At 41.0% G+C, this 14,988-nt stretch overlaps 1 protein-coding gene across 3 annotated transcripts in view; it reads left to right on the forward strand.

The window, feature by feature from the left end:
- Positions 1-14,988, forward strand: part of atr (ATR serine/threonine kinase) — a 34,081-nt gene that overhangs the window by 16,638 nt on the left and 2,455 nt on the right. For 2 of the 3 annotated variants that reach the window (XM_038300722.1, XM_038300721.1), the window contains exons 24-43: positions 68-181; positions 284-399; positions 510-630; positions 720-857; positions 939-1,110; positions 1,192-1,358; positions 1,436-1,600; positions 1,805-1,896; positions 1,982-2,073; positions 2,150-2,327; positions 3,227-3,412; positions 4,999-5,158; positions 5,327-5,506; positions 5,664-5,806; positions 5,874-5,971; positions 6,049-6,278; positions 10,775-10,909; positions 12,918-13,118; positions 13,317-13,460; positions 13,547-13,697. In XM_038300722.1, the coding sequence (XP_038156650.1) occupies positions 68-181; positions 284-399; positions 510-630; positions 720-857; positions 939-1,110; positions 1,192-1,358; positions 1,436-1,600; positions 1,805-1,896; positions 1,982-2,073; positions 2,150-2,327; positions 3,227-3,412; positions 4,999-5,158; positions 5,327-5,506; positions 5,664-5,806; positions 5,874-5,971; positions 6,049-6,278; positions 10,775-10,909; positions 12,918-13,118; positions 13,317-13,460; positions 13,547-13,697 (2,983 nt within the window). Of the gene's footprint in view, positions 1-67; positions 182-283; positions 400-509; positions 631-719; positions 858-938; positions 1,111-1,188; positions 1,359-1,435; positions 1,601-1,804; positions 1,897-1,981; positions 2,074-2,149; positions 2,328-3,226; positions 3,413-4,998; positions 5,159-5,326; positions 5,507-5,663; positions 5,807-5,873; positions 5,972-6,048; positions 6,279-10,774; positions 10,910-12,917; positions 13,119-13,316; positions 13,461-13,546; positions 13,698-14,988 lie in introns of all 3 variants that reach the window. The other variant, XM_038300720.1, reaches the window with a different exon arrangement.

Below are 14,988 nucleotides of genomic sequence, written 5' to 3' on the forward strand. Positions count from 1 at the left end.
TTGTTGTTCCTCTAACTTTAGATTTAAAATCTCTCTAATTTCTTTTCTTTTTCATTTTTGTCAGCAGAGCGGGGTTGATGATCCCAACTTCGCCCACGATTTGCTGACTGAGCTCATCAGAACATTTCTGGCCTACGCTGATAACGTGCGAGCTCAGGACTCGGCTGCTTATGCCATCCAGGTATGCAAAACTAACACATGATCCTTACAGCTGTTTAGTTTTTGTATCGTTTAAACTTTCTAATTGGATAATCTAATCTAATTGGATTTATCTTGGCTGTAGGAGCTACTGTCTATTTTCGAGTGTCGTGAGGGGAAAACAGACTCTCCGGGACGACGTTTGTGGAGGAGGTTCCCAGAACAGATCCAAGAAATCCTGGAGCCTCATCTCAACAGCAGGTGGAAGTCTTCTGTTCAACAAACTTCATCCTATGGAAGATGTTTGTTGTAATGTTTTATTACCTCAATTTTTCACCCATTCTGACACCTTTCCTCATTCTTTCTTGCAGATACAAGAGCAGTCAGAAGGAGGTCAACTGGTCTAAACTGAAGAAGCCTGTGTATCTTAGCAACAGAGGCAGCAGGTTCTCTGACTGGTCTGCCACCTGGGCTGGATACCTCATCAGCAAGGTTAGCCCATGTCCCCTATAGGGCAAGAGGGCCCCTCCCTCTTAAACCGCTTGTACTTTTAAAGCCTTAGTGCTTGTTTCTCCATCCAGGTGAGACATGAGCTGGCCAGCAAAGTGTTCAAATGCTGCAGCTTCATCATCAAACACGACTACAAAGTCACCATCTACCTGCTGCCTCATATTCTGCTCTACATGCTGCAGAGCAGCACCCCTGCAGAGCAGCTGGAGGTCAGAATCTCTCCTCTCAGATGGCTTGATGGAGCTTGACTTGGAGTTCTTCCGCTCATGTCTGGTTGTTTTGCTTTAAAGGTGACGGAGGAGATGCTGGCTGTGCTGACTGAAGGAGACGGCCGGGGAGAGGGCAGCGTACAGGAGACGGCCTCTAGCTTATCGCAGCTCAGCACTCAGACCGTGTTTAGCATGCTGTCACACCTCACACAGTGGAGCCGCCACATCCTTTATGCCAAACCCAAAGTCAATGGTATTTCCCGATCACTTCACACATCCATAATCTACTAAATGTGACCATCTTTATGATCAAATCTGAACTTTCCCGCAGCAGAAAGTGGTGATTATCAGCGTGTGGTGACCTTCCTGAAGGGTATTCCCCAGGACGTACTGGCCAAAGCCTCCCTGCGATCTAGAGCGTACACCCGGGCGCTCATGCACTTTGAAGCTTACATAATGGAAAACAATGAGAAGATCCAAGACCACCTCAGCTTCCTGCAGGTAAGACTGACACAGTTAGTCAGACACACGCCCCAGTGCCGCTCTCTGCATCCTTATAAATCCCTGAAATGTTCTAGACGCTGTATGCGGCGATGCATGAGCCTGACGGAGTGAGGGGGGTCAACGCTCTAAGGAGGGAGGAGCCATCACTGAGAGAACAGATCCTTGAACATGAGAGCATCGGTTTACTGCGAGATGCCACGGCTTGCTACGACCGGGCCATACAGCTGGAGTCAGACCAGGTTTCTACCCTGCTGAGATTTAACTTACAACCACTAACTTTTCCATCATTATGCTTCCCTTTTTGTTTGTTTAAAAATAAAAAACTCCAATGAACTTGTTTGTGGTTGTTATGAGGCAAAATAGGTTTGAAGGGTAATGATATTTTTTAAAGGTTCTGTGTGAGCTGGTTTGACCACAACAGGTTTTAATTGTTCCTTTTCTAGATTGGTCACTATCATGGAGTGATGACCTCCATGCTTGGACTGGGACAGCTGTCCACAGTCATCACCCAGGTCAACGGCGTACTGGCCAATAAGTAAGACCCATACTTGCGCTGACGTATGTCCTGCTCTCCTGGTTGCTGCCTTTTTGTTTAGGTTCCAAATGTTTCCCACATTTAGGCAGCAGTGGAAATCAGAGCTGAACACCTACAGAGTGGAGGCTGCCTGGAAGCTTGGGAAATGGGACTTGTTAGAAGATTATTTAACTACAGGTAAAAAAGGAAAAAAGTATGATTCCTCTTACTGCATTGGAAAAAAATCTGCTTGTAACAGAAGCTAACTGTCCAGACCAGCAGTCGTGTACCTGGGGCGTGCGGCTCGGACAGTTGCTGCTGTCAGCAAATAAGCAGGATGCAGAGAGTTTCTATGAAAAGCTGAAACTGGTGAGGAAAGAGCAGGTCGTCCCTCTGTCAGCAGCCAGTTACGAGTGTGGAACCTACCAGAGGGGATACGAGTACATCGTCAGGTCTGCAGCTTCAACTGTTTTCTTCCCACTCTTAAAGGGGAACACTGTTTTGTTTTTTTTACATTGGGCCCTTGATTTTACATTATTACATCATGTTCTACTCACCCATATTAGACTTTTGTAATTTGGAGCTGTTCCGAAGATATTCAGTTTTGTTATATCCAAGTAACGTCTTCCTAGTCTTCCTATGGGCAACGAGTTAAAGGCACAAACTAAACTGTGCATAATTTGTTCTTTATGGTACGCCAGCATTTATAACATGTAGGCGAATCGCTGTCCCCCTGATGTCCGCGGTTATATTTTTTATATTTATATATTTTTTAAAACAAAGCGGAGTGTTTATCCGCGCGCGCCAGCTACCGTTCATTCTTCCTGTCCGCTGAACTGCTGCTAGTTTTACTCACATGCCTGGAAGATGTCTATTGCTACTACCACAGACGATCTCGCTCTCCAAATGGAATTGAACGATTCAGATTAGCTAGAATGAATAGAAGGGGTAGAGCGTCGCCGCCTGTGGGCTGGGCTGCCTCTCACAACTCCAGTCTGGTGCGCAGATGACGTCACACACACTCCACTTTGTTTAAAAAAAATGTAAATATAAAAAATATAACCGCGGATGCGTAGGGGACAGTAATTCACCTACATGTTATGAATGGTGGCGTACCATAAAGAATAAATTATGAACAGTTTAGTTTGTGCCTTCAACTCATTGCCCAAAGGAAAACGTTACTTGGATATAACAAAAACCGAATATCTTTGGAACAGCTCCAAATGACACAAAACTAATATAGTCGATCATGATGTAATAATGTAAAATCAAGAGGCCAATGTAAAAAAAAAAAAAATGGTTCCCCTTTAATAAAGCTGTGAGTCTGACATGCATCTAACGGTGTGTTTAGGCTCCACATGCTCAGTGAGCTGGAGCACGCTTTCACTGAGCTGCAGAAAACAGGAGACGGCTCCGCCCCTAGCCTCACCAAGCTGCCTCCTCATTGGTCAAATCGACTGGAGATGACTCAGAACTCCTTCAGGGCCAAGGAGCCGATCCTGGCCCTGCGGCGTGCCCTGCTCAGCCTCAGACCTCAGTAAGGATCTACAATTGCTTTTCTTTTTAAAAAGACAAAGAGCTTTAACATACAATAAAAAAAACAGTCTTTAAAAACACATGAAATCTTTTCTGGCTTTTTTAAGGAGAAGTCAAATCCTTTACTGGGTTAAGAAAAAAAAATCAAAACATTCCATTTAATGTCTCGCCCACCCAGTTATTTTTCTCAAATTCTTTATTTTTGAAACATTGAGAAAGTTACAGGAAATGCAAGATCACAATTACAGAATATTCCAACATTCCTTTGTTTTTTTGTTGAAGTAATGATAAAACAATAAAGGAGGAGCCAGTGCATGGTGACTGTTATTTTTTTTTTTTGCAGGCTGTAATCAGAATTTCAAAAGCATATTTTGTGCTGTCAGGCAAAGATTCTGTGTTACCCAAAATAAAGATAGTTAATTTAAAAAGTGTACTTAAAGCAAAAATAGTTTCAGTGTTTTTATGTATTTCTACCAGAAATTGTTTTATTACTATACAGCTTCAAAATAATATGCCAATGGATTTATACATTTTTTTTTATTTTACAGATTATTTTAAACATATTCTAATAATGCATAATAAATTAGTCAACGTACATCAATTCACCTTCAATATAGATGGTTTCTTTTTGATTTACCACCTCAAATATTGCTCTTCATATCTATTTCTTTTTTACACGTTGACATTTTCAACAGTGGGAAAAATTCCAGTCTAAATCCAAATCAAACTGAAAATCCTCTTCTTAAACTGAATGTAAAACACTAAAACATCTTCAGTTCACAAACCGCTCTATAAAGAATCCACTCTTAGTCCAAGATGCTTTAATTATTTGACCACCAACAGTTAAAGCTGATTAAAATCTGAAAACATTTTAATCAGCAGGGGCAAAAAACAGAGACACACTTTCTGCTTGGTCTTTATTGTTGAATCCACAGATAACTGTTTAATTCTGTAACAGAATAAAAGTTTCAAACTTAAATGCTGAGGAACAGAAAATTGCATTTAAAAAAAAATATTTGAAATATGAGTAAATTAGTAATAAAATGTGTAGGAATCCTAAAATACCACCCATTTAAATTATTTTTTCCATTTGTGGAATGGAAAGGCCAACTCGTTTTACACATTTTGGTTTTCAGTTCAATGAATTAAACTTGCTCAAAGAAAACCACAGATATATCTGGATGAGTCTCCCTTTTCCAGCTAGAAGGGAACTTGCTGTTAACAAGGATTTGGCATAATTTATATCAAATATTTGCCTAAAAAATGGTTAGTGTGACGTGAGTTATTTTATATTTTAATTTGGGAAGCTTGGGCCAGAATTCTAATGTTGGAATGGATTATTTTCCCTTAAAATTCATCTTTGATGGAATTTCAGATGAAAACACATCAAAGGACAAAGTCAGTAGGATACCAATTTAACCCAGTTTGATTAGAAGATTTGTTCTAATGGCAGAAAAATGCCACAGACCATGGCACTGCCCCCACCATGTTTGCAAATTGATGCAGTGGCTCATCCTTACATGATTTGGATCACTGTGGTAGATTATTGACTGTGTGAGGTTTGACCGCTTGGGTTTTGGTCTGCAGACCTGCATGTCAGGGGCTGGTTGGAGAGTGCTGGCTGCAGAGCGCCCGGGTCGCCAGGAAGGCGGGACACCACCAGACGGCCTTCAATGCTCTGCTCAACGCAGACGACACAAACCTGGCTGAACTGGTGACGGAGAAAGCCAAGTGGCTGTGGTCCAAGGTATCAGCAACCTGTGAATACAACAAGCAGAAGATCTTAAGGCTTCATGCAAAAAAAGAAACTACTGCTAACTACTTGTAATTGCAGTTTGTTAAACTAGAAACATTTAAAAACTTGCACTTCTGGAGGAAAAATCTCCATCTATAAAACCTATTTCACTGTAATCAGGGCGACGTGCACCAGGCCCTGATTGTCCTCCAAAAGGGCGTGGCTCAGTGTTTCCCAGACGATCAGCTGCTGACTGACCCTCACAACCTGCAGATTAAAGGGAAGGCCATGCTGCTAGTTGGCCGCTTCATGGAGGAGACAGCGAACTTTGAGTCCAATGCAATCATGAAGGCTTACAAGGTTTGATCCGCTTTCAAACCTTTTAATTACAGAGACCCACCAGGGTGTTATGATTTCTCAGCAAACAGATATTTTTTTTTCATTAACGCATTAAATCTTGTGGAGTTTTTTCCTCTGAAACTCTTATTTACTAGTAGTTATTTCTCTTGCTCTGTAGGATGTGACCAACCTTCTCCCAGAGTGGGAGGATGGGAACTTCTACCTCGCTAAGTATTATGACAAAGTGATGCCAATGGTGACGGATAACAAGCTGGAGAAGCAGGGGAACCTGATCCGATACATCGTCACATTCTTTGGAAAGTAGGTTCTTGTATTCTGTGTTTCTTTTAAGCATCCTAAGATGGTTTTAACATGGTTTGTCTGTCAGAGCCCTGCAGTTTGGGAACCAGTACATCTATCAGGCCATGCCTCGCATGCTCTCCCTCTGGTTGGATTTTGGAGCAAAAGTGTGCGATTGTGAGAAAGGTGAGCTGCCAGGGCAACTGAAACACAGAACAGTCCTGCCAGTAGTGGATCACTACGTTCACATCTTTCCCCCACAGCTGGACGAACAGACCGCGCAATGCGACAGGAGCTTGGGAAGATCAACACTGTGGTGGAAGAGCATTGCTCTAACTTGGCTCCCTACCAGTTCCTCACTGCCTTCTCCCAGCTCATCTCCAGGGTGTGTCACTCCAGCGATGATGTCTTCAAGGTGCTCATGAAGATCGTGGCCAAAGTGTTCCTGGCGTACCCCCAACAGGCCATGTGGCTGATGACGGCTGTCTCCAAGGTTGGTTTCCTCCACAGTCACTACATTATTTTAGACTTTCAAATCTGCTTAACTTCTTTTTAGCAAACATTCATGTTACTCCAGATACTATTTGAGACACAAAGGGTTCCTTGTTTTAATTGATATACTAAAGTAGAGTAGTGGGTCATTTTTGAGCTTTAAAAGTGTGTTAAAATAGAAAATAAGCATAATTATTAACAATAAAGCCTACAGCATCTTCTAGCATCATGATCCTTATGACTCCTACTTGTTTATTTGTTTATTTATTATTAGGATCCCCTTTTGCTGTGCGTTACACCCAGCTACTCTTCCTGGGGTCCACATCATTAAAATACAGTATACAATGTAAATTCATAAACATGTTTGACAGATGACAAATATCATATACATATCAATAAGACTGAACATTCATAGAAAAGGGGAAAGTTACAATTTAAAATGTTAACATTTTATGAATAAGTTACAATAAATTAGAATATGAAACTATTTCATTTATAGATAAGTTGCTTCTAAAAACTTCTTAAGTTGCATTTTAAAAGCAGATTTATGTACAATTTTTATGAGAATTAATGGCAAGTTCCATTCTTTTATTGCTCTGTAAATAAAGGTGCATTTGAGAAAATTTGTTTTCGCCCTAGAAATTACAAATGGTCCTTCAGCTGCATGCCTCGTGGCATAACCATGAGAGTCCAAATTATTCTTAAATTGAACAAACAGAAACAGTGGACTCTGGAGTTTTAAGATTTTCCACGTTGAGAATATTAGCGAAGCTAGTGCCCTGTCATGAACCTTTAGCCAGCTTAGATTTGAATGCATGGTATTTATACTGGTCCTGTAAGAACAATTGAATGCTACATGGGCAGCTTTATTCTGCATTACTTGAAGTTTCTCTAAATCTTTTCTTTTTGCATTTGACCATATTGTTTGACAGTAGTCAAGTTGAGAAATTATTTATGTTCTTACTATAAACTTACCGGTAGTCAAATCAGCTGGCAAAAATTTGCTACATCTTCTCAATATAGCTAAAGCTCTGCCCATGTTCTTTACAACAGCTTCAGTGTGTCTTGACCAAGACAGTTTATTATCCCAATAGACACCAAGAAGCTTATCTTCTGTTACTTAATCAATGAGTGTGTTATTTATTGACAAATTAAACTTTGGGTCATGTTTAAGAGACTTGTTTGAACCAAGTACTAAAGTTTTTGTCTTTGAGATGTTCAACACTAATTTATAATCTAAAACCCATTGCTCTACAATTTTTAAGTCCTTATTTAAAATGGAAGTTAATTCAGATATTGATTTTGCAGATGCATAGACAGTTGTGTCATCTGCATACACTATATTGCCAAAAGTATTTGCTCACCCATCCAAATTATTGGAATCAGGTGTTCCAATCACTTCCATGGCCACAGGTGTATAAATTCAAGCACCTAGGCATGCAGACTGTTTTTACAAACATTTGTGAAAGAATGGGTCGCTCTCAGGAGCTCAGTGAATTCCAGCGTGGAACTGTGATAGGATGCCACCTGTGCAACAAATCCAGTCGTGAAATTTCCTCGCTCCTAAATATTCCACAGTCAACTGTCAGCTGTATTATAAGAAAATGGAAGTGTTTGGGAACAACAGCAACTCAGCCACGAAGTGGTAGGCCACGTAAACTGACGGAGCGGGGTCAGCGGATGCTGACGCGCATAGTGCGAAGAGGTCGCCAACTTTCTGCAGAGTCAATCACTACAGACCTCCAAACTTCATGTGGCCTTCAGATTAGCTCAAGAACAGTGCGCAGAGAGCTTCATGGAATGGGTTTCCATGGTCGAGCAGCTGCATCCAAGCCATACATCACCAAGTGCAATACAAAGCGTCGGATGCGGTGGTGTAAAGCACGCCGCCACTGGACTCTAGAGCAGTGGAGACGCGTTCTCTGGAGTGACGAATCGCGCTTCTCCATCTGGCAATCTGATGGACGGGTCTGGGTTTGGCGGTTGCCAGGAGAACGGTACTTGTCTGACTGCATTGTGCCAAGTGTAAAGTTTGGTGGAGGGGGGATTATGGTGTGGGGTTGTTTTTCAGGAGCTGGGCTTGGCCCCTTAGTTCCAGTGAAAGGAACTCTGAATGCTTCAGCATACCAAGACATTTTGGACAATTCCATGCTCCCAACTTTGTGGGAACAGTTTGGAGCTGGCCCCTTCCTCTTCCAACATGACTGTGCACCAGTGCACAAAGCAAGGTCCATAAAGACATGGATGACAGAGTCTGGTGTGGATGAACTTGACTGGCCTGCACAGAGTCCTGACCTCAACCCGATAGAACACCTTTGGGATGAATTAGAGCGGAGACTGAGAGCCAGGCCTTCTCGTCCAACATCAGTGTGCGACCTCACAAATGCGCTTCTGGAAGAATGGTCAAAAATTCCCATAAACACACTCCTAAACCTTGTGGACAGCCTTCCCAGAAGAGTTGAAGCTGTTCTAGCTGCAAAGGGTGGACCGACGTCATATTGAACCCTATGGATTAGGAACGGGATGTCACTTAAGCTCATATGTGAGTCAAGGCAGGTGAGCAAATACTTTTGGCAATATAGTGTACATTGTTAATTTAGCATATTTTAATACTAATGGTAGATCATTTGTAAAGATGGCATATAAAATTGGCCTAAGGCAACTGCCCTGTGGAATACCACAGTTTACTGACACCCTCTTTGAAAAACTATAATTTATATACACACTCTGTGACCTATCTGATAAATGATTCCGATGGTTTAAAACCATACAGCATAAGTTTTTCAAGAAGCAGTGTATGATCAATCACATCGAATGCGGCTGAAAAGTCTAATAGGACTACTCCACATATCTTTTGATGGTGTACCAATCATTGGTCATTTGGGTTAATGCTGTACCTGTGGAGTATCCTTTTGTATAGGCATGCTAGAAATTTGTTAAATGATTATTTTAGATGTAAGATTGTATTTGGTCAAAAATTGCTTTTTCAAAGATCTTACTTAAAGCTGGTAACAAGCTTACTGGCCGACTGTTAGGACCACAAAACAGCTTTTTTAGGCAAAGGTATAATCTTAGCCTCTTTCCAGGCCTGTGGAAAAATAGCCGTTTTTAAACTGATGTTCAGAATATGACAAATTGGATCAGCAATATAATCCGCTGCTAGGCAGATTAATTTCTCATCTATATTATTGATGCCTGGTTGCTTGTCTTTACATACAACTTTAATTATTTTTTTTATTATTTCTACATTCAAATTAGAAAATTCAAAACTACAGGGCTTGTTTTTCATAAATTCTTTCAAATTATTTACTTCTAACCTGTCTGTTTTATTTGTTCTTAATTTTTTCAAATTGTCCACTTTACTACTAAAATAGTCATTTAAATGGTTAGCAATATCTTTTGGCTTTGTGATAATAGCATCTCCACTATCAATAAAGGTACAATCTGGAGAAGACTCGAATTTGATCTGACAAGAAAATATTCTGGAAAAATATCTGTTTATCCACATTTTATTCCCTACTCCTGTATAAATAATCATCTTCCTTTCTTTTTCTATTTCCTTCTCAGTCCTTTCTCCTATATTGTCCCTCCTTATTTATATATTAATTTCTGTTCCTCTATTCCTTATATATTTATTCCTTCCTTGTTTTCCTACATCTTTATCACTATGTAACTTTTTCTTTCCATCCTTCCCTATGTCCTACCTTCCTTTCTTTTCTTGTGTCTGACTTACCTTACTTCAAGCCTTGTCTCATTTGAGATTATATTTTGTTGTTCCTTTATTTCTTGTATCCTCCTTTCTTCCCCTTCTTATCTGGTTCCTTTTTTTTCTTCTCTACCTGTATACTTCCTTATTCCCTTCCTCGCTTGTTGCTTCATCCAAGAGGTAAACCTTAATTCTTAAGGATTGCATCTTTCAGATATAGTCTTAGTTGCAATAGTATTCTTGTTTGTCAAAGCCAAATCAGTAATGATTCTGTGGTTTTCCTTTAAGGTAGCCAAACAAAATACTGCTTTCTCCAAAGCTACCATTCTGTTTTTCTAATTAATAACTAAGCAGCCCTTTCTTTGCTAACACCTTCCTCTCAGCTAAGAAGTTATTTTAGCTTTTGTTATTTGCATTAATACTTGAACACAGTACAGAGGAGATCCTTTATGAAGGTTAAACTGCACTTCTCCCTTTGCAATAATCAACATTTCATCTGATCTTTCTCTGGAAAGTTTGACTCGGTGCAAAATGCTACCATAAAACTTGAGCATAATGTTTGTGGAAAAACATTACTTTTTTCCCCAATACCTGTCATTTACCTGTTGAAGTCATTTATATTTTCTTTCTTCTGTTGCACTCAACGTTCACTGTCTTATAACATATCCACACATTTTATAGACACCTTTGAGTCTGATTAGTTTTAATTTGAACAGCTGTTAGCGAGCATCTGCAGTTTTATTAAGTTACCTGCTCTAATAAATGTCCCGTGTGTGCTGTTTGTTTTTCAGTCTTCTTACCCAATGCGCATGAACCGCTGCAATCAGATCCTTAAGAAAGCCATCAGTCTGAAAGAGTCCCTGGAGAAATTTATCGGAGATGCTAACAGACTCACCGACAAGCTGCTTGAGCTCTGCAACAAGCCGGTAAAAATGCACAAAAATAGGGGGGGGGGATGATGCACAATTGAAATTTGAGTTTATATATCGTTAGATTTTAGTGTAAGATGGAGAGAATGTTTATTGGATGTGAAAGTCATCAGAAGATTGGATTTGGTTGAAACCTTTATTTAAAAGGAGGGAAATAAATGTAGTAATTTTGCTAAGACAGTGTGTGATGTATTGAAATTAGGACTGACATTTTTTCGGGAATCCCATGGGTCAAGGGATTCCCGTGGGATGGGAGTCAGTATTAGTAACGATCACGTGATTGGGACGGTACAGGATTAAACATTAACGGGAGCAGACGGGAGCGGGAGCAAACCAATATGACTAAAAAAAAAACTAGGATCAATGCCAAAAAATAAAATGAAATGGAAAGAAAAAAAAATCCAGTACTGGCGCGGCGGCGCCATTTTGTAGTTTTTTTTCTTTAAGCCTACACTATAATGCGAGTCAAAAAAACTACACGACCCAAAAACCAACAGTGATTCCGCTCTGAGTTTTTCACCCGCGCCCAAAAACAACAACAATGGGGCTCTGTTCGAAAACCTGGGCTGCATCCTCCAAGGACGCGGTCTACTTAGACTGGATCCTTTGAAGTCCGTGAAAACAAGGAGACCGGAAGAGTTTGGGCTGTGAATTCGACCAGGTCTACCCTTCAGCGGGTTTTATTGCCGTAAGGTCTGTTGCTTAGCAACCGCGAAAGTTGACACACAAAGCAGGAAAAGAATGAAAACCGAAGTTTCCAAAACTGTTTGTTTATTTATTTATTTTTTATTGTAAAGTGAACAAAGACTGATGAGAATCCAGAGTGGTATAAAGGTTCCAACCACCGGGAGCAGGAACAAATCAAATCAAATGTAATGATAGAAACCTTAGTCAGTTAAATAACCTGCTGCTGTCATTCTGCACATCTCTGATGTTGCTGCTATTTTCAAATATCCATTACTGTAAAAATGTCCATAGCTGCATATTGGTTAATTATTCTCCAGTTTTATATTGTTAAAACACTTTACAGAATTGTATTTTTTTTTTTTTACTCTTCCCTATTATGTTATTCTTATACATTTTTCTAAGGTCCACATTTGTGTGACCATTTTCAATAATCTTTCTGCTGCTGTAAATTTGCCCATTGTGGGACAATAAAGGGATTTTCTATTCTATTCTATAAAAGGGGTAGAAAGATATAAGTAAATCTAAACAATGTATGTATTAAAAACATATCTGCAAAGTCTCTAATATTAAACAAGAAAAAAATCTTAGTTAAGCATATTGTGCAAAACAGCAATAAAAAAATAAAACTCCTATCAGATTTATAGTCCCCTCTCTGCAGATATATTAGAATCTGTCCTTAAATTACAGCCAAACCCATTTACACAGTAACAGATAAAAACCTTTAGATAAATCAAACATTACCGCCACATATCTGACTCAATAACCATTAAAACAACTATTTTCATTCATTTCAGACAGAACTATTCACAGACTGGATTATATTAAACTGAACTTCCAATTTTCACCACGGTTCGGCGCCAAGTAACCTTTCCTCTGATCACGGCTTGCTTGGTCTCCCAATGAATCCTGGGTAAACCAAGGATACCGATGATACATCGACACCCGTCCTTCAAATCGGGCTAAAAGAAGGACGCATTTTAAGGCCGCATAACGAGGAGTCTTGGAACCCAACCAGGCCTCAGCGCCGCACTATGACGTAATCGTACTTCGAATCTGGCCTCCTAAGGACGCGTCCTAGGTTTTCGACAGAGAATGGGAGTGGTGCGGGAGTCATTCTTAATGGGAGCGGGATGGGAGTGGGAGTAATTTCACCAGGAGTGGGACGGACAGGATTTAGATTTCTACTCTGGCCCGGGATCGGGACGGGACACAATTTTTTTCTGTGGGAGTGGGACGGGACAGGAGTGAAAATCCACTCCTGTGTCAGTCTCTAATTGAAATTTTAGAGAGGAATGTCTTTTTTTCTTTTTTTTTCCAGGTGGACGGTAACAGCACCACCCTTAGCATGAGCATTCACTTCAAGCTGCTGAAACGTCTGGTAGAGGAGCCAAGCTTCAGTCAGATCCTCATCCCGCTGCAGTCCGTCCTCATCCCGACACTGCCCTCTACTGGCGGGGCGAACACACAGCATGACGCCTTCCCCGGACACTGGGCCTACCTGGACGGCTTTGAAGACGCTGTAAGTGTGTGGTGTGTGTGTGGGAGGAGGGGGTGGGGGTGAAATCTTTATTGAAAAAAAAAATTTCAGGTCTGGACAACTTTAGAAAAAACATTTGTATCCATCTGTCTAATAAATATAGAAGCTGTGTATTAATGTACGCAGGAGAAGAGCTGGTTGCACCTTAAATGTGTTTAAAGTTGGGTTTGTTGATGCCAGGTGGAGATTTTGGCCTCCCTGCAGAAGCCTAAGAAGATCAGTCTGAAGGGCTCCGATGGCCAGAGTTACACCATGATGTGTAAACCTAAAGACGATCTAAGAAAAGACTGCAGGCTGATGGAGTTTAACTGTCTCATCAACAAGGTGTGTGTCTGAAATATAGGCGCTGTCTCTAGCAACGTGCTAAGATGTAACAATCCTCCCGTCATCTCTGTTCACTCTGTGTGTAGTGCCTTCGTAAAGATGCAGAGTCGAGGCGAAGGGAGCTCCACATCCGCACCTACGCTGTGATTCCACTCAACGAGGAGTGCGGCATCATCGAGTGGGTCAACAACACTGCTGGGCTGCGACACATCCTCACCAAACTGTACAAAGAGCGAGGTGGGATGGAAAATGACTGTTGCTTAAAAGCAATCTTTGTAAAACCGAAAAATTCAGTGGAAGTTATTAGAGTTTTATGTGTTAAATCAGTACAGAGATGAGCATAATTTGATTTCCTTTTGGGATTACTAAATTATTATTGAATAGAATAATAGTGAAGCTGAAGGAAAATTCTTTAGTTTTAAATCCAAGAAATTAGGTGGAGATTTATTTGATTTAGAAGACACCATTGTCAGTAGAAACCTTATGCTTAATTTGATCTCAGTGTTATCACTAAACCTGCTGTTTGAAAGCCCAGGTTACACTCGTTGCGTCCAAATTTTTTTATCTCCGATACAATGTTTTTTTTTTTTGTCACACTGACTGCAGTGTGTATAGATGGGACCCGACTACACAGGGTGAGCAGATCCCGATCTGTGTGTGTATATATATATATATATATATATATATATATATTATTTTCACTTTTCTATCTGTGCCCCAAAAATTAAAACGGTTTTTCACATTTCACTGGAAGAGATTATGAAATGTTATTTAAAAAAACAACCAGCACGGTTACAAACCGAAGCTCCATTAAGCGGCGCTCTCCTCTACTGCCCCTCGTTTTTGCAAGGCTCAATGAGGTTCTCTACTTTATCGGTTTTCCCTCCTGATCTTGGGTAAAGTCCATTCATCCATCTTCTTCCACTTATCCTGGGTCGGGTCGCAGGGGTAGCAACTTCAGTAGGGAGGCTCTGGCGTCCCTCTCCCCAGCCACTTGGGCCAGCTCCTCAGGGGGAATCCCAAGGCGCTCCCAAGCCAGCTGAGAAACATAGTCCCTCCAGCATGTCCTCCCCCTGGGCCTCCTCCCGGTTGGTGCATTCTGGAATACATCATTAGGGAGGCGTCCAGGAGGCATCCTAACCAGATGGCCCGAGCCACCTCAACTGGCTCCTTCCAACGTGGAGGAGCAGCAGCTCTACTGAGTCCTCTACGGATGACTGAGCTCCTCACTCTATCTCTAAGGGAGAGCCGAGATACACTACTGAGAAAACTAATTTTGGCTGCTTGTAACTGGGATCTCGTTCTTTCAGTCATGACCCAAAGCTGATGACCAAAGATGAGAGAAGAAACGTAGATTGACTGGTAAATTGAGAGCTTTGCCTTTTGGCCCAGCTCTCTCTTTACCACAACAGACCGGTACAGGGCACGCTGCACAGCAGACGCCGCACCAATCCGCCTATCGATCTCCCGCTCCATCTTCCCCTCATTCGTGAACAAGACCCCAAGATACTTAAACTCCTAAAGTAGG

Source organism: Cyprinodon tularosa, unplaced genomic scaffold (assembly GCF_016077235.1).
Source record: "Cyprinodon tularosa strain WSP-4 unplaced genomic scaffold, ASM1607723v1 ctg1121, whole genome shotgun sequence".
In the NCBI taxonomy this organism is placed as follows: domain Eukaryota; kingdom Metazoa; phylum Chordata; class Actinopteri; order Cyprinodontiformes; family Cyprinodontidae; genus Cyprinodon; species Cyprinodon tularosa.